The 20,589-nt window shown below is 36.0% G+C and overlaps 1 protein-coding gene and 1 pseudogene across 1 annotated transcript; both read left to right on the top strand.

Annotated features, from left to right (window-relative positions):
- The first annotated feature begins 5,276 nt into the window (after nt 1–5,276).
- LOC132053216 (calcium-binding protein KRP1-like) lies at nt 5,277–5,785 on the top strand. Its single transcript, XM_059445138.1, has 2 exons — nt 5,277–5,668; nt 5,723–5,785. The coding sequence occupies exon 1, from the start codon at nt 5,314–5,316 to the stop codon at nt 5,665–5,667; it is 354 nt and encodes a 117-aa protein (XP_059301121.1). The 5' UTR covers nt 5,277–5,313; the 3' UTR covers nt 5,668; nt 5,723–5,785.
- A 4,495-nt stretch (nt 5,786–10,280) lies between these two features.
- On the top strand, nt 10,281–19,981 carry LOC132053215 (G-type lectin S-receptor-like serine/threonine-protein kinase At4g27290; annotated as a pseudogene).
- The last annotated feature ends 608 nt before the right edge of the window (nt 19,982–20,589 follow it).

Raw genomic sequence — 20,589 nt, 5'->3', positions numbered from 1 at the left:
TGGGCTGGACCGGGTCGGGTGTTGGAGTGTGGGCTGTTAATTTCGTTTGGGCTGGTCTGAAAATGTAGGGGTTGAATTGATGAATAATGTGTTTGTATTGGGCCTGTTTTTATTGGTCCGAAAATTGTGGCCTTTTCTCCTTCAGTCTTAATTCTTTCTTAGGCTTCTAATTTAGTAACTGGTATAATATATATATTATGATAAATTATGATTAATAATGATATTAATAGTAGTAGAAATAGTAGTGAAAATAAAATACTTAACTCGTCAATAAATTTAGAAGCCCTGAAGAAATAAATTAGAATAAAGGAGGGACAAAATTGGGTGTCAACAGATGCCCCTCTTCGACCGGAGACGATGTAAGAGTTTTCGGGCGAAGAAGTTGACGAAGTAGCCGATTTTGTTCCGACCAATAAATGTGAACTAGGAAGAATTTGAAAAATATGGGCAGGAGAGCTGGTGGAAATATTATGGGACGGAAGGAATTATGACCAAACCTCAAATTCCGGATAGCCTATGAATCACGGGTTTTTTGTGAGAATCAAACTGTATGTAGTTCGAAAGAAGCGGGTCGATACCTACGCTACGCTTTTTGCCCCAGTGTTGAATTATGGTGAGACTGGGATATAGGAAAGGACACAAGATTGTGAAAGGAGCTGCTTGAGTAGAGTTTTAGCGATGGATATGAAAGAGAAATCAACCTACGTATCACGTGTTTGATACGTTATTTCGAGGAGGTTGTGCAATACCCTCTGCCCCCTTGTCATCTTCTCTCCTCCCTCTCTCTCCTTTAACGGAAAAGGAAATCACAGAAAACCCTTTTGTTCTTATAGGCCATGCGTGGCTTTTTCGAGTACAAGCTTTCAATGGGCTTTGTCTCCTTCTTCTTTTGTTTCGATCGATTCACGAACGGTCGGATTCGAAGAGGATTCAAATTGAATCCCACCCAAACAAAGGGAATTTCGAATCCGAGAAAACCCTAGTCGGTTGGGCTATAAATACTCACGTTTGGATCCCACAAAGGCAGTTCGATCAGTGGCCTTAAACCCCATTTTGAAATACATCTATTCTCACTACATCTTGAAACACTCATTTTTGGAGTGTTAAATTATTTACGCTTATCAATTCGACTTTTACTTTGGAGTCGAGGATAGATCGCGGCTCGCGCCCCAATTCATGCACCAACGAAGGTAAACAATCCTTCTTTAACTAGTTCCATTTCGGCTTTTAATAATTTAATAGGTATTTATGTGTTTACACGTATGTCCGTCGTTTCAAACCGGTTTAGGTCGTTCACGTATATTCTCGTTATTAGTCAATCTAATTCTAATTAGTAGTTTGATAGGATTCGTACGTATCTGTGTTGTTTAAATAGCTGTGGTAATCCATTTGGTTAGAGCGTGATTAATGTCAACTTGGTTCGATTACTGCTCTCGTAGATAGTCGTGGTAAGTTGTTTAGTTGATTTAATATTAATTTTGCTAATGTTCTGCTTATTTAGATAGTTATCGCGAGTTGTTTGGTTAAATAGGATGAAGTGTGAATCGTGTCAGTTTGCTGTTTACATAGTTGATGTAGTTGTCTGGTAACTGTGATTATTGTTTCGTTAGAATTTTGTTAGTATAGAAAATCATGTTCTAACGTTTGTTGCGACCTGTTGTGATTCAAAAGGCATGTTTGCATCTCTTATTTCGCATAGCTGCTATAATTGATGAATGCCCTAATTTAAATCTTGAAGTCTGGTTTATGAATAGAGGTGAAAAGAGACACAAGTTGATTTCATGAACTCATGTATGTAGCATTGTCCATCTTTTTTTAAAAAAAAAAAAAAAAAAAAATGTGCACAAGCAGTTCGTTAAATGTCTCCGAACGAAGATAAAATACTGCAAATCTTTAGCAAGTGGCTCTAAAAATCTCGCTCTAATTCGTTGAGGAGTCAACATACCATTGTGTTGTTGTTCATTAAAGTCATTCGGATCTGTTTCAGTTAAGATTAGCATAATTGAGATCACGAGTGCGATTTCGAACTTAGAATGGACAGTAGTCTCCCCTCACGCACTTTGATCGAGTTTGGTTTGTTTGCTTGTTGCATGTTTTCCAGAGTTCGGTCTATATCTATTTTAACTACATGAACTTAGCTTTGTGTTACTTTTTTTAGTTTGGTTTGCTACTGGTTTTATTCTTTGTTCAGTTATAGAGTGAGCTTTGTGTTCTATATCTATTTTAACCACTTAATAGCTTTCTTCTTCGTAAACTGTAAATCTTTGTTTAACTCCTATATTGGGATTGTTTACTTTAAGGTTGGAATTCTGATTTTTACTTGAGATATTAACTTTGGACTAGTTTTCTTTTAGGTTTTAGAAGTGCTGAAAGTTTTTACTAATTTTCTTTGATCAAAAGTGTTGAAAGTTAACGGAAATCAGTAGCATTCTCTCTTTCAAAGTTTTTTTTTTTTCTTTTCTAAGTCTAAAAGTCGTAAGTATTCCCTCTCTGTCCTGCCCCCTGTCGTTGTGGCATTTTGGAAACTTCTCTTAGTGAAAATGTGGTGACAGTTGTTGTTTGGCAGAAGCAGGCATCAGTGTCTTTTTTTTATCTGAAAATTGTATGATCAACGTCGTGATAATTACCAAAGTACCAAAGTACCATCTTATCTTGACTTTGCCATAATGTCTATTCTGTCCGCATGTATGTTTTGGCTTCCTAAATTGTGGTGTGTCTTCACTTGATCTCTTTCATTAGGGGAATTGGTCGTAACAATACAAATCTGTTCCCTCTTTTGAATTTACGTTGTATATGCTTAGTCTTATTTATGGATTGCATACTAATACTTTTTCTTTCATTTTAGGCATGACCGTCGCATACGAGTTCGAGGACTCATCACCTTCCACATTCGGTGTTGGGCCAAAGACCCGATGAAATTTTCTCTCGAGTCGGCCCCATCGACCATCCGCAAAGAATATATTAAGGTTGTTGGGCCGAAGCCCAACAGCGATGGTGTGACAACGGTAGTCCTAAAATGGGCTGAGCCCATTTAAATCATTTCATTTCTTTATTTTATTTTGTTTGTGCATTTAATTTGTAATTACATGACTAACATTTTACTTGTTTTGTTTAGATTAGGTGAACCTTAGCGAAATTAGTCGGGTTGGCTTTAGTAAATGGGTAGGAAGAACTAATATTTAATTCCATAGTTCCGTTTTCTTCTTTTATATCAAATTATCTATAGTACTTATAATATTTATCTATATTAAAACAATTGATTTTCAAGGGCGTGAAGCCATGAACACATATTCTTTAATTATATTTTCATTCCTACTATATTGGAAATCTTAAGGTATTACTGATATACAAACATGAACTCAAATACATTTTACAAACAACTCTTTGAGTTTAAATCAAACACGTACATTTTAGATAGGCATAGTTAATGATAAAAAGGAGAATGAAAATTCCATCTCGTCCGTACTCTTAATAACAAAATTAGTTGAGGCCTCCTCCTTTGAGTTATTTTCAATTATGTTACATATCCCGCGCTTCTTCAATTTATAACTAAACCCTTCTATACAAATTATTACTTTTACAAGTCTTATTTTAATAACATTATTACGTTTTCCTTTAAAACTTTAGCAATATTTAAAAATTATTTCCCGAACATTTAGAATATTACATTTACACTTAGCTTAATTAATTGTAAGTTCGGTCGGTTAACCGTCTTTTAAACGGATCTTAAAGGATGTCTAATACCTTCCCTTTAAGTTAGTTGAACCCTTACCTAGAATTTTGGTTTCGTAGACTTTAAAATAAAATCAACTTTAGGTAATTACTTTAATAACCTTATGTGCCCTAATTCACCATAAATAATTAGGTGGCGACTCCTAAACTTTAATTAACCCCGGAATTATCCGGATGTTATAAACTATTTGACTGCGGTTAAAATAGGGTATAACAGATATAATGTGTTATTTTTCACTAATCTCCTATAAAAATGTCATATAACTCAATTAACATTTGTAATGAATTACAAAATCAAGTCCCTCATATTTCGCTGAAAAAATGGTTTTATGTAAGAACTTATAATTATAATTTGAATAATAGGAAAAAACCATATCGAGATCTTATTTGTTTTGTTTATAGTTTTCTTGTGTTATTTTTCACTGTGATCCTATTAAAAAGATTATATAATTAAAATAATGTTTATATTGGACCGATAAACACAATTGATTTATCCCACTTTCCATCAATTTCTATAATCGAGAAATGATCTCCTATGCTCACATACAATTTGAATGGGGAAAAATGACACTACAAAGATCTTTTACATTGTATTTATAGATTTTCTGTGTTATTTGTTTCCGATCTCCTATATAAAAAAGAGTCATATAATTAAAATAACATTTATAATAGACTACAAAATCAAATCTTCACTAATCTCCAATCATCCACATCCTACTGAAGGACATTACATTTCTCTCTTCTTCTTTTTCTTTATTCAACTCATGATGAGAAAAGCTTTTAAAAGTATGGAAAAAAGAAAAAGAAAGCTTTAAAAGGACAAATATACCCCTGGCTATGACCAGGCCAACAATAGAAATTGGGAGGCAATTTCTTCATCAACCTTCAAGCCAAGCAAAGGCAATTTCGCGTTAAAGACTGTATCTTAGTTGTATTCTCTATTGTCCCTTTCTTGTTGGAAACCCCTCTTTACCTTTCAAATTCTTATGGCAATGACGTGACACATAAAATTGGACGTATTTAGACTTTCTATGATCATTTTATAAGTTGCAGTGTTCAACTCGTAATGAGGTGTCTTACATCGTACGCATCCAAAGTTGAAGACATATCTTATCGATTGAGTTATCAGAGAGTCTGTTTATGTATTATGCCTATTTTTTTTATGATTCCTATTAACGAAAAAAAGTCATCTAACTAAAATCACATTTACAATGGACTATAAAAATCAAATCTTGGCCAATCTCCAATCAATAGAATCTTATTTTTCTCTCTTTTCTTATACTATTATTTTTTCCAACCTTTTTCCTAAATTATGAAAAAGCTTTTAAAAGTATGGAAAAAAGAAAAAGAGAGGCTTACAAAGACAAATATACCCCTGGTTATGACCAAGCCAGCATTAGAAATTGCGAGGCAATTTCTTCATCAACTGTCAAGCCAAGCAAAGGCAATTTCGCATTATAGACTGTATCTTAGTTGTATTGCCATGGTCCCCTTCTTGGAAACCCCTCTTTACCTTCCAAATTCTTCTATATATTTATCCTCCACAACCCTTTTTCCTCAAACAATTTTCAACTTTCCTAAATGGATACTTCTACTTCAAGAAAATCAAACTTCAATGATTTCTTGCCTATAATGGCTGAAAAACTAGGTGGGGATGGTTTAATAGGTGAGTTATGTAAAGGGTTTCAGTTATTAATGGACAAAGATAAAAGGGTCATTACATTTGAGTCTCTCAAGAAGAATTCAGCTTTGTTAGGACTTCAAGATTTGAATGATGATGATCTTAAGAGTATGCTTAAAGAAGGTGATTTTGATGGTGATGGAGCTCTTAATCAGATGGAATTTTGTGTGTTGATGTTTAGATTGAGTCCTGAGTTAATGGAGCAATCTCAGTTTTTGTTAGATGAAGCTCTTCATCAAGAGTTCAAATTGTAACATTCCTTTTTATACTGTACTTACTCTATTGTAAAAGGCTCTTAAAGATTGTAACTTTTTATCTTTTGTATACTTGCACATTGAAAATATATACAGAAAGGTGAATCCATTGAAGAAATTGTGACTTTTTGTTAATTTTGGTCTTCTTTTTTTTTTTTTTTTTTTTTTTTGTGTCTAGTGCAGTTTTTCATGTTCCTGTGTTTGGCTGAAATTTTTGGTGTTTATGATTGACTTTTTTTGATAGCTTGAATAAATTTAAAATCAAAATTTGATAAATATGTGACTGGAACCGAAAATGTCGACCTTTGACAAACTTAAAAGACCACAACTGTTTAGGTATTACTTAAGGTACTATTTTGACCTACTGCCGAAGATAAGGGATCATATTTGTCGTTTTCTCCAATTTCAATGATTTCTTGCCTCCTGTGGCTAAAAACTAGGTGGGGATGGTTTAATAGGTGAGTCATGTAAAGGGTTTCAGTTATTAATCAATCAATCAATATATATTATAAAGATAAATATAGATAAATTGATGTGATAACTCTTTATGGTCTTCACTACTATTTATCTTTTTTGTTAAATTTTTTACCTTTCTCTCTTATATCTCCCACAAAATATTTGATAAAAATTAACATCACTCTATCAATAAATTTGTAATTCTTCACATTCATTGCTCAATTAAAAGGGAAAGACATATAAGAAAATTAATTCTTTTCAGTTACTTGCTGTCGCATTCCTTTTGGCTCATTTCACTTCTATTCTCATTATTTGTCTTTTACTCCCTTTTTTTTAAAAACACTTTTCCTTTGATTTTTTCATTCCATTTGTTTATATCTCATTGTCTATCTATGTAACACTTATCATTATGTCTCAATGATGTTACCACATCAGTTACCAAAAAAACTTTACCTATTGGTCTCCCCACTAAAATAAAAGGGGAACATGCAATATTAGTCATTGAGTTATTGCTCAATTACGATTTTGATCCTTGTGTTATGTAGCTTAGCTTATTTAACCTTCAATTAAAAAAATTATGCATTTTTAGTCCCTTAAGGTTACGGAAGCTAACAGAGGAAAAGAAACTTAACAGAATCTTTATTTCAAAAAAAAAAAAAAAAAAGATACTAGAAAACCTTCAACCCCGGGACCTGGCAACTATTAGTTCAACTTCACCTGCGATTCTCCGACGGCGGAGAGGGAGGATGGGGACAGATCCTCCACCGCTCTAGATCATAATTACGAGAGATTATGATTGCATATTTCTTATTGGATCGATTCTCTCTTGTCATGATGCTCCCTAGCTCTTTTAATTTGTTGAAGGATCCATACTTACATGCTTTAGAAGAGTATAGTCAACTGTTGAAGTTCAACTCAGTGGCGAATGTAGGATATTCTCTAAGGGGTTCGAAAAATAAAAATATAGTGCCGAACTTGGAACCGGATAAACTATTAAACCAATAAATCAACCCCTACTCTTGTGTTTAAGGTGTTCAAAATCTATATATACATATAAAACATATAAAAATACCTTATATATACAATGTAATTCTTTGCCGAGGATGTTGAGGTGAACACCCTTAATGGGCTGTAGATTCGCCCCTAGTTGAACTTCTATGGCAGTAAAAACTACAAACACAACGAGAGAGAGAGAGAGAGACACACACAGAAAGGTTCAATGGTGTTGTTTCAAAAGACTGCCGGGATAACTTACATAATTGATTCCCCAAACTTATGAGTGAACTTGCTTAGGATCTCATATTGATATTGACTCCTCCTTCTAAACTTTTTTGTTTTTTTTTTAAATGGCTTTTTCTTGTGGGAATATCAAGAAATCTATATATATATAGAGAATATCAGTAAGATATTACTCCATAAATATAATCTCGATCGATGGCAGGATTTAATTTCAGTAACATATTACTCCTCCTCCTCTTTATGTTTTTTTTTTTAATGGATTTTTAATTTTGTGAACTTTTCAAGTAAGTTTTATTTGGTCTTAGTTTGGTTATTTAGGGATTAAAACAACACAGTTGATTTAATTGAAGGTCGGGCTTGTGGACAAAAATGAAATTAGGAATAATTCAAGGACTAAAATCACCATGATCAAACGCACACGCTGAAGTGCCGACTGCTGAGGTTAATGGAAAGTGAAAATCAGAGATGTTTGTTGTAACTAAACTAAAACTGTTAAACAATTTATGATGGGTGTTTTTAACTATTTTGACAAAGGCTGTGGATCTTTCTTTTCTGTTTTTTTTTTTTTATGACGGTTAATTACAACTTTAATATTCTGTCGAACTTTTCTATAACGCCTATATCTATGTGGTCAGTAACAAGTTTTCTGTTTCAAAACTTTCTCAAGTAAGATTTTCTGTTAAGTTTTTTCTCATCCAATTGGTATAGTGTCTAACTATTGGCCGTAATCAAACAATTAAGATCAAGAATAAATAAAGAACGCAAAATATGAAAAATCAATAGATAATAATTGTCGTCAAACTAACTATCATGTCTTTCGCCATTAAAACTCATGATTCTCAATGAACAACAAGAATTCATGAGTAATCTGGGTAAAAAAAAAAAAATGAAAATAAAATAAAATCTAGAAGGTCAGTTTGGAATAATCCCAAGCGTCTATAATACCGAACAAAACATCTATTTATAGTTTACAACCAAATAAAAGGGTCCTAATCCTAATTAAAATCGGACAAAATGAAATTAACGCCGATAATTTTGGCCCAAGGAATAAAATTTCGCCATTTCCCCAAAATAAAACGTGTTGCATTTAGCTCAATCCTTCCATATCTAAGTGTCATGTCTTAAATTATCCCTATATAAATAGCAGTTGATGATGATTTGAATAAAAGTCTTAGCCATGTAAAATTGTGTCATATCACGCCCAAAAATAAAACGTTGCTTTAGCCTTTTATGTCTTAAATTAAACATTTTGATGATTTGTATAAATTGTGTCATGCAAATTTGCTCCTTTTATGTTAAATAAACATTTTGAGGTATATACTCTTGGAGTATTTTGATTTTAAAGTGTAAAATTTCACCTATTAGAATAGTAACATTGTTAATTTGGCTTGTGCAAACTATTCCCTTCATTTGTCGTGGTTTTGTTGTAAACAAAGCTGCTATAGTGTCATCTCTCTTCACTTGGTGTATCTTATTGATTATTTTAAATATCTTGAATATCTATGTTAAAATGTATATGTATCTTTTTGTTTAGATAGTTGTCCCAAAATATAAGAAAGTTAAACAATTAATATAAATATCGAGCGAAAACTTTCAAGAGGCATTTCTTTCAAGTAGTTTGGTATCTTTGGGAATTTGTAGGGATCGTTCTAACTATGTAAGAAATCTTTGATTAATAATAACATAATAAGATAAATTACTTACCTCAGAAATGAAAAAGTTTTGCTTATTCTATTTTTCTATTGTTTTTAAAGGATTTGATTGCAGTTACTCTCTTGGCCTCTTTATACAAAGTATACACACTCTCAATTAAGCATTATGTTATTGTCCTGAGTTTTGATTTTCTACTGATTCATCATGCATGTGTTGATCTTCTTCAGGTTCATCCTATATTGATGACAAATTGTAGGCTTTAAATACAGAGTTTAATGGAGGAGGAGGAAAGAACAAAGTTGAGTAGAGTTTTTTTTTTTTTTTCCCACAAAATGAGTTGTCACAACACTTAAAAAAAAACTAGCACAATAAAGTTTTGAGTAGTGAAGATTTTATTTAATATGTGAAAGGTTCGACAGACATTAGGTGGTTGGCTGTAGCCTAATGAGTGGTTATGGCAACATAGTCAATTTCTTTTTTAACATGACTACTATATGTTTAATTTTCTAATGTCTTGAAAAGGACTAATTTATATCAATGAGATGTATATGCAGGAGATAAGGATCCAATGGTTGTTTCTCTTCCTAGCAATATGCCTACGGCTCAACATTTGGTAGAACAAATATCATACGAACTCCTATTTTGGTTTAATTTGATTTTAGGTTTAATTCTTGAAAATTTAAGTTTTACAAAGTATGCATTGGTTAAAATTACATCTTTTATGTTTAGATAACCTTTTGAATGAAAAATAAGAAGATAAACTTAAGTTTTTTAAAACCAGAATTTTCAATACTTCTAATATTCAGATGTTAGAAAAAGATTAATCATAAATTTAATAAGATATTATTTTTGTCTTTTTGCATTATTGTCTTCTTTCAAAATTCACTATTGAATAGACCCCATGAGTAACGTAAGTCTTCTTTTTAGTTGCTAATTTTACTTACCCATGACCAAGAGTTCAAAGATTCTGACTTTTAATTGTAACTTTCCCTTTTTATCTTTTTTACTTTCTCTGATGTAAAAGGCTCTTAAAGAGTGTAATTTTTTTTTATCTTTTATTATACTTACACATTGAGAATATATACTGAAAGGTGAATCCATTGAGGAAATTTTGACTTTTTGTTATTTTTGGTTTCTTTTTTTGTGTCTGGTGCAGCTTTTCATGTTGTACATACCCTCAAACATAAGGGACCATTTTTGTTATTTTCTCCATGTAAAACACATTGAAAATATATACAGAAAGGTACATCCATTGAGGAAACTATGATGGACACTAGTTAGTGTTTTTGCTTCTTCAGTATTAATCAAATGATGTTTACTGCAACTTTTGTGTTCTTCTCCTTTTCTTGTTGTTTCTGGCTGCTATGTCATTGTTACACCTTCTGTATCTTTCTTTTTTGAGCTGGATGCCACCAAACCTAGGATAACTAGACTCTACAGTATTGTTACTTTGACAATGATATTTGCCTACTTTGACAAGTAAAAATTTGCTAATTGAATAAAATGATAAGCTGTCAGTTCAGGACTCTAATCCGCATTTTGAGTGGCTGGAAAATTTATTTGCTAGAGCAGAACCACAGTTTTTGTTATAAAAATCTCCAGTCATCTCGTAAGTTTACATCGAAAATTCTGTAATGTTTGCTCAGCCGTCGAGTAGTCTTAGCTAGAAGAACAAATCATTTACATTCCTTAATAATCACGAGCAGTTAGATTTCTTCTTCTCATTTTTGTACTACTATTTTGACCCCTACACCTAACTCTTGGCAAGTCTATATCACCTTGGGACAGGTGGAGCTTGTCACTATCTTTTTCTCTTGGCAGTTGTTGTACAGTAACGAATATGTGTATTTTGATTGTGTATAGAATGGCTAATTGCCATCATATGAAGACTTCCTATAGATTCCTAATGAATATTCTTGTAAGCTAATGTTTTAAACCTATGGATGTTCTTTGGCTTATTCCCTATTATGCTTGTTTACTATGTTTGATGGGAAGAACATGTGCAGTGTCCCATAGCATAGGTCAATCTCAATCTCTAAGTGATGGTGAGAGCTTAGTTTCTAAAGGGGGAATATTTGAACTGGGTTTCTTTAGTCCAGGTAGTTCAACGCACCGGTACTTGGGCATTTGGTATAAGAATATATACAGGACAGTCGTTTGGGTGGCAAACAGGAAAACCCCACTAAAGATCTTGACTGGAGAATTAACGATGCACAGGCAGTATCGTGTTTCCAGTAGGACTGTTGTTATTTGGTCAACAAATTCATTCAAGGTTGTTAAAGCACCTGCTTTGCGGCTTTTAGATTCTGGGAATCTTGTGATACGAGAAGGGCAGTAACTCGGATGTCTATTTGTGGCAGAGCTTTGATTACCCATCTGATACACTATTACCTGGAATGAAGTGGGATCCCTGAACGGGTCTTGATAGGCGGCTTTGGAGGAACTCAGATGACCCCTCCCCTGGAGAATTAAGTTGCATAGAGCCCATGAATATCCCCAGACAGTTATATGGAAGGGCTCCAAAATAGGTGGTCCGTGGACTGAGAGGGAATGGTGCAACGTTACAGATTTATAGCTAACAAAGATGAAGTGTACTACACCTACCAACTGAAAAACAAGTCTGTCATTTTTGGTCCTGAATGATACAAGCTCTTCTCGACAGCGGTATGTGTGGGTAAAAGCCGATCAAGCCTGGAGGCTTTATGCATCAGTGCCACGTGATTATTGTGATACTTATCGCCTTTGTGGTGCGAATGGAGTTTGTGCAATCAGTGACTCACCTGTTTGTCAATGCTTGGAAGGTTTTAAACCAAAATCGCCAGAAAATGGAATTCGATGGACTGGTCGGGAGGATGCACTCTCAGCAAGCCATTGAGCTGCCAGAGTAAGGATGTGTTCGTCAAATTTTCTCAACTGAAACTACCGGAGAGTGCCAACTCTTGGGTAAATGGTACAATGGACATTAAAGATTGCAGGGAAGCATGCTTGAAAAATTGTTCGTGTATGGCTTACTCAAACTCAAATTTTAGAAGACAAGGAATTGGATGTATCCTTTGGTTCGGTGATCTGATTGATATTAAGCAGATTCCAAGTGGTAGCCAGGACCTCTATATACGAATTGAGGCTTCAAAACAAGGTGCTTCTTGTCTTTTAGGAAGCATGCTTTTCTATTGTTTCAATCCGTTACTACTCTGTCTTATTGCTGATAGCAATTGCTTTTTCTTTAACAGCTAAAAGGCATGTGGTTAAAGCAGTTTTAATTAGTCTAATCACAGTGGCCGTGCTTTCTGGGTTGGTTTTCTTCTGCTGCTATCTTTCTTGGAGGAAGAAGAAGGATAAAGGTGTAAATTTAACAATATGCAGTCTCTTATCTTATTTTAGCCTGGAATACAAGTGATGGTGATGCCTGACCTCTTCGAATATAATTAGTTATATTCCACTGACCCGTTAAGGCAGTTGTCGTATGACAAACTTTGTTTATGCAGTCTTGTTGGGTCTTTCACTGTTTTAGGTCTTTATTTTCACATTCATGTTGCACTTATTTTCTTTCCTTTCTGGAACGTCTGCATCTTCAATAAATCTCTTCAGTTGATGGTATGTCAATGAAACACAGTCCATGTCTGCAGCAACTTGATACTCAAAATTACTGATACACACAAATTATTCTAATCAATTTTTTTTCTTACTATGCTCAATTATTTAATGACAGGAATAGGTGGACAAGATTGCACCAGTGAAGGCCCAAAAGGGGACCTAGATCTACCCTTCTTTGACATAGCAACTGTAGCTCATGCTACTGATAATTTCTCAGTAAACAACAAGCTCGGTGAAGGAGGATTTGGACCTGTTTACAAGGTAAAATTTAAATTTGAGACTTGAGAGTTCTTCCCTTATGAAGCAGTAGAGAATCTTGTTTTCCTGGTGGAAGGGGATGGGTGAGAGGGAGCAGAAATATGGAAAGAAAGAAAAGGTAGAAGAACGGGAGATGTAAATATAACATGATGTTGGTTCTCACAAATGTTTTCATAGTCATCATTTCGTTATGCTAGTCGTCACTTTTGTAACTTTCAGGGGACACTAGAAGATGGACAAGAAATTGCTGTGAAGAGGCTTTCCAAGAGTTCTGGACAAGGATTGAATGAATTCAAAAATGAAGTAAAGCTGATAGCAAAACTTCAGCACAGAAATCTTGTAAAGCTTGTAGGAAGTTGTATTGATGATGAAGAGAAGATTTTGATCTATGAATACATGGCTAATGGAAGCTTGGACTCTTTTGTTTTTGGTTTGTATTTAAGCTATTCATGTTCCATTGTCTATACATTTAGCACTGAATGAGACTTATCAGTTAAGGATCCGTCCTAACGTAACTTTGAACTGCCAGATCAAACGAGACGGAAGCAATTGGGCTGGTCAAAGTTCTTCCAGATCATCGGTGGAATTGCACGGGGTCTTCTCTACCTTCACCAGGATTCAAGATTGAGAATTATTCACAGAGATCTCAAAGCTATCAGTGCATTTAGTTGCTGCTGTCTTTTACCAACAGTTACTGCTGGTTTTTACTGTATTTTTCTAATAGTTACTGCTGCTTTTTACTACTCTTTAGTTTGAATAATCCCTCAATATGTGGAACTAGATTAGCACTAGTTTATATACTCCTCCATCCGTGGAGTTAGGCTAGATAAGTTGTTACATTCAGCTTTGTATTTATTGGCAGTCATGAAGCAATAACAGGACTAAGTTTTCTGCCTTCCATCTTGCTCCTTTATGGTATCAAGAGCCTCATCAAACTCTAACGAGTAAGATCCAATTTTTTTTTCTTCTCTCCCACCCACCCTCCACAAATGGCCAACACTTCTAGAGTCGTTAATGCCGATAACAACATCGCTGCGACAGTCATCCAATTTAATCCTGCGTCCCAATTGCCAATAAAATTACTAGGCAGCCAAAACTTTGCAACTTGGAAGGCGCAATTTTCTATGCTTATGCATGGTCATGATCTCTTTGGTCATCTAGATGGGTCTACTCCTGCCCCATCTCGCACTATCACAACTGGCACAGTCACCAGTGCCAATGCTGCATTCCCTCTTTGGTTTCGTCAAGACCAACTCATTCAAAATGCACTCATGGCGTCTGTTGATCCAACGATTGCCTCTCTGTTGCTGCTGCTGATTCAGCACAGAAAGCCTGGGATGCATTGCACACTGCATATGCAAACAAGTCCCAAACCAGAATTTTCAGTCTTCGCGATCGACTTGCGAGACTCACAAAAGACTCCCAACCAGTCACTGAATATCTGCAGAATATTCGGTCTATTTCTGATGAACTCTCTACTGCTGGTGCTCCGGTCACAAACTCTGAACTCATTGTTAAGATCCTGAGTGGTCTGGGTCCAGAGTTTCGTGAGATTTCTGCTGCGATCCGTGCTCGTGACTCCACTATTACGTTCGAAGAACTCTATGAAAAGCTTCTTGATCATGAGCTTTTCCTTAGACATGAAGAGTCAAAGAAAGCTCCTAGCCCGATTAGTGCTGCTGCTGCTACATTCAACAAGTCTGGTAACTCGAACAATCGAAACAATCGTCGCCCCAACAATAACTATGGCAGCAATCAACAATGGCGATCCAACAATCGCTTTAATCCACCCAATCAATGGCGATCTTCGAACACCAACAAATCTTATGATGGTGTTCGCTGCCAATTGTGCAACAAACCAGGTCATGTTGCAAGTGTATGTCGATCCAAATCCCACAATCATCTTGAGGCCACAGCGAACTATGTGTCAGGAATGCAAGCATCAGCAAATCCTTGGATTCTCGACTCTGGAGCATCTCATCACATAACTGCCGCACCTCACAACTTGCAGGAATACAATGGCGTGGAGCAGGTCTCCATGGGTGATGGTAACAAAATACCAATAACTCACACTGGTTTAACGCAACTACATGCATCAAATAATGCTTTCAAACTCTCTAACACTCTCTGTGCTCCTAGCATTAAACGCAACTTACTCTCCGTCTCTAAATTTTGTCAAGATAACTTAACCTCTATTGAATTCTTTCCTTTTCATTTTTCTGTGAAGGACCTGGAAACGCGGACTCCGTTGGTGCACGGTCGGAGTAGAGACGGTCTTTATGAGTGGCCAACTTCACCTTCCATAACTTCTCCTAAAGTGCATTTGGCTTCCACCAACACATCCATTTTCACATGGCATCGTCGATTGGGTCATCCACATGCAAGAGTTTTAAATTTTGTTTTGAATAAATTCTCGCTACCTTGCTCGCGAGAAAAATTCTTAGTTTGTAATTCATGTTCATCAAATAAGGCACATCGCCATCCTTTTCAGCATCTTACTTTATCAAGTACCAAACCATTTCAAATAATATTTAGTGATTTATGGGGTCCTTCTCCGGTTCTATCGATTGACAAAAAATTATATTACTGCATTTTTGTTGATCAATACACCAAATATACTTGGCTTTATACATTAAAAAATAAAAGTGAGGTTAAAGACCTTTTCCAAAAATTTCAAGCATTAGTGGAACGCCGTTTTACTACGAAAGTTCTTTCTATCTATACGGATGGTGGTGGCGAATATAGAAGTCTTGATCCATACCTAAGTTCCCAGGGTATTGAACATCTTTTATCTCCTCCATACACCCCACAAAGAGTCGCTCTTGCCGAGAGACGTCACCGACATATTATTGAAACGGCAAGAACTTTACTACATGAAGCTTCGCTTCCACCGACTCTTTGGACTTTTGCTTGTCAACATGCGGTTTATCTTATAAATCGCTTGCCAACCTCCATTTTAAAAATAAATCACCTTTTCAAATGTTATTTGGTAAAAATCCGAATTATCCCCAATTAAGAATTTTTGGGTGTTTGTGTTACCCATGGCTCAAACCATATTCAAAAAAAACAAATTAGAGCCGAGATCAACACCCTGTGTTTATTTGGGTTTTTCGTCAACTTATCATTGTCATCAATGTTTTGATCCGAAATCTTCAAAAATATACTTATCACGTGATGTACAATTTTTTGAAAGTGTTTTTCCTTTCCAGGATATGTTTTCAAAGCTTTCCTCAAATTTTAAAACACTGGCATGGGAAGACCTAGTTGAACCTAACCACAAAAAGTCTCCTATTTTTTCTCCTACACCTTGTACAGATTTACCACCCCTATAATTCTACCCAATGCAGATACCACCAGGCATACGCATGATATTGTCTCCTCCAGCCGCGGTCCAACAAAATCTGCGATTCCAGGTACTTCTCTTTCTGTGCCTACTTCTTCTCCTCCAATTTCTTCTCTTCCTTATCATCTTGATTCTCAATCTTGTTCCTCTCTACCATCCTCATCCGTTACCCCAAGAAACTCAAATGAGTCCCGCCCGGCACATTCATTACTTCCAGTACCCTCTTCCTCACCTCAACTACCATCCACATCCAATCCACAACCAGCAAAACCTCCGATTCGATTTGTTTACTCTCGTCGGTCCACTGAAACGGCTTCAAAGCACACATCAGCTCCAACCTTGCCCAACCCACAACCTTCCTCTTTGCCTCAAAATCGAGTTGTCACCCGCTCACAACACAATATCCATAAACCAAAACAAATTTTTGATTACATGGCCCACCTCACCCCTACTTTCACTCCTACCACCTTCAAACAAGCTAACAAACATATAGACTGGCAGAAAGCGATGAAAGCTGAGTTTGATGCGCTGCGTAAAAACCAAACGTGGGAATTGGTACCGCGTGATCCGTCTAAAAATGTTGTTGCTTGTAAATGGTTGTACAGAATCAAGAGAAAAGCTGATGGTTCGATCGATCGCTATAAAGCCAGATTGGTTGCAAAGGGATTTACCCAACGTCCGGGTGTTGATTTTCATGACACATTCAGCCCAGTCGTCAAACCGACTACTGTTCGTGTGATACTCTCCATTGCAATCAAATTTGATTGGCCTCTACGTCAACTCGATGTCAATAATGCATTTCTTCAAGGAAGTCTTGATGAAGAGGTCTATATGGAACAACCTCAGGGATTTAAAGACGAAAATTGTCCAACCCATATTTGTCGTCTTCGTAAAGCTATCTACGGTCTTAAGCAGGCTCCCAGGGCGTGGTATAATGAGCTCAAGCATCATTTGCTCCTGTTGGGATTCATAAAATCTGAGTCTGACAGTTCGCTCTTTATCCGACATCAGTATCGTGCCACCGTGTATCTACTGGTATATGTGGATGACATTATTGTTACTGGCAGCGACACTTCAGTTGTTAATCAGGTTATTTTTTCCCTTGCTGCTCGATTTTCTGTAAAAGATCTTGGGAATCTCACCTACTTTCTAGGTGTTGAAGTCATTAGAAGTGCAGATAGTATTATTCTGTCACAAAGTAACTATATCAAAGATATATTGAGAGGAGAATATGGCTGATTGCAAACCTGCTCAAACTCCAATGAGTGCTACTGACGTACCCAAGGTCAATGGTGGTGGATTACCAACTGATGCGACCAGATACAGGAGGGTAATCGGGAAGCTCCAGTATTTGTCCTTCACTCGTCCAGACATTTGTTTCTCGGTAAACAAACTGTCACAATTTATGCAAACTCCCTTGGAGACTCACTGGAAAGCTGTCAAGCGGGTACTAAGGTATCTTCAAGGAACTGCTCATTTTGGTTTACGTTTGATGCGCCATAATGATCTCTCTTTACATATGTACTCTGATGCGGATTGGGCTGGAGATGTCACTGATCGAGCATCTACTACTGGTTACCTTTTGTTTCTTGGCCAAAATCCTGTGAGTTGGTCCTCCAAAAAGCAAAGAACGATAGCCCGTTCTTCCACTGAAGCTGAATATCGGGCAGTTGCAAGTGCCCTTGAAACAAACTGGTAACAAATCTTCTAGCAGAGCTGCAACTTAAACTTCAAAAAGTCCCAACTATCTATTGTGACAATGTTGGTGCGACGTATTTATGTGCCAATCCTGTTTTCCACAGTCGCATGAAACACATTGCAGTGGATTTCCATTTTGTTCGCAACCAAGTTCAGCACAAGCAAGTTCAAGTTGTCCATATACATGCTGCGGACCAACTAGCAGATACTCTTACCAAGGCCCTTACCAAACCAGCCTTTGCCAGCCACATGTTCAAGCTAGGCGTTGTTGCACACTGCCTACCTTGAGGGGGGGGGCGTATCAGTGCATTTAGTTGCTGCTGTCTTTTACCAACAGTTACTGCTGGTTTTTACTGTATTTTTCTAATAGTTACTGCTGCTTTTTACTACTCTTTAGTTTGAATAATCCCTCAATATGTGGAACTAGATTAGCACTAGTTTATATACTCCTCCATCCGTGGAGTTAGGCTACATAAGTTGTTACATTCAGCTTTGTATTTATTGGCAGTCATGAAGCAATAACAGGACTAAGTTTTCTGCCTTCCATCTTGCTCCTTTAAAAGCAAGTAATGTGTTGCTTGATACTGAGCTGAATCCGAAGATTTCAGACTTTGGTTTGGCAAGAACTTTTCAAGGAGATCAGTGTGGAGACAACACGAGAAGAGTTGTTGGAACTTAGTAAGTTTAAACAGGCCATAAATTACAATACAAGTAGCCTGTTTGGCCAAGCTTCTCCAAGGCGAAAAGTGCAAAGTGTTCCTTTCTCAAAGCTGAGGTGCTTGGCCAAGCTTTTAGGAGAATAAAAAAAAATGATTTTAAGTAGAAGCAGCAGCTGATTTTGAGAAGTTGAAAAAAGTAGCTTCTCCCCAAAATTACTTTTCTGAAAAGCACTTTTGAGAAAATACACTTAGAAACACTTTTTAAAAGCTTGGCCAAACACTAATTGCTACTCAAAAGTGCTTTTGAAATTGATTTGCAAAACACAAATTACTGCTCATCGAAAATACTTTTCAAAGTAAGTTGATTTTAGAAGCTTGGCCAAACAGGCTAACATCTATATTTGTCATGTAATTTTTCTTGCTGATCATTTGCAGTGGCTATATGGCTCCTGAATATGCGCTCTATGGTCTATTTTCAGTAAAATCTGATGTCTTCAGTTTTGGTGTGTTATTATTGGAGATAATAAGCGGACAGAAGAATGGATGCTTCCATCATGCACAGCAACATCACAATCTTATAGGATATGTAAGATTTGAAGTTCCCGTTTATTCTTGTTTGAGTAATTCATGAGGAGTACTTCAAGTGCATACAACTTTTTCTTTATTCCCTTTTCAGGCATGGAGAACGTGGATCGAAGGGAGACCCCTCGAATTAGCTGATTCCTCATTTGAGGACGATTTGAGTTCTATGTCGGAGATATTGAGGTGCATTCACGTCAGTATGTTATGCGTTCAACAGAGTCCGGAAGACAGACCGAATATGTCAGCTGTGGTTTTGATGTTGAATGGAGAGAGTACGCTACCACAGCCGAAACAGCCTGGATTTCTGATAGATTTGTTACCAACTGAATTTACTAGTAGCAGGCCTGGTTCTTACACTGCAAATGAAATCACATTTTCGTCTTTTGAGGCTCGTTAAGCCGACCACTTCTATCTGGGAAAAATTCCAAATGTGTCCCGATTCTCTATACATCGTCCAATCATTTAACATTATTTGTGGCTTAATGAAGTGACTTGGGCAGTGATGATTCATACAACCGGTCCCTACCAACTGAATTTACTAGTACTAGGTGCTTGTTTGTTCCTGGTTTTCATTGTGCATTTATCCAAGTTATATAGAGATCACTGAACCAAAAAGAAAGAAATGGTTAGCAGGAGGAACATTTGACATGAATCATCCGAATCAGAGTTTGAATCTCTGCTGCTAATACTTTCTAGCCATTTCTTGGTAAGTAGGTCATTGCTGTTATAGCTTCAAGAAAGGGATGATGTTGATGTTATAAGAAATTCCATTTTCAGATATCAAATCTGTACTAGATGATCTAATCTTTATATTGAAGGTATCATTATGAAATTTGATAATGTTTAAGGGAGGCACAATACATCTTTGGAACCCCTTATCAATTCACAAGTTAAAGCATATAGTGTTGCTCACTCTGTTCCATTGGATACTTTTATATATTGAAAAAATTAGCTTTAAACCTCTGTTCTTACTTTTAATGAGACGATTTTTCGCCACGCAAATGTTTGTGATTTGATTTTAACCACAAGTTTCAAAAGTCTATCTTCGTCGTGCACAATCAATTTGGCATTATATTTATCCTATATACCATGTTCGTACGGTAACACCGTGTTCTACGTGAATCCACTTTTGAGATACATCATACCAAAGTTGTACAAATAGGACCCCTAATTGGCTTCATTTGTCTATCACCTGAGAGATTTGTTTGCTCCTTTTTGGGCTTCTTCTCATTCTTCTTTGACACCTACACTACAATAGAGATTAGAAATATTTAGCCTCTAAAAAGGATTGTGGTTTTAGATCCTTGAGAAATCCCTTTTCTTAATACCTTTATTCCCCTTTTCACCCGATAAAAATAAAATTTTTACCAATTCAATATATAAGAAATATATAAATATATATATATATATATATTTTTTTAAAATATATATATATATATA

Source organism: Lycium ferocissimum, chromosome 4 (assembly GCF_029784015.1).
Source record: "Lycium ferocissimum isolate CSIRO_LF1 chromosome 4, AGI_CSIRO_Lferr_CH_V1, whole genome shotgun sequence".
Lineage (NCBI taxonomy): Eukaryota > Viridiplantae > Streptophyta > Magnoliopsida > Solanales > Solanaceae > Lycium > Lycium ferocissimum.
Note: the sequence above shows the minus strand (reverse complement) of the source record. Positions and strands in the feature narration are given on the sequence as shown.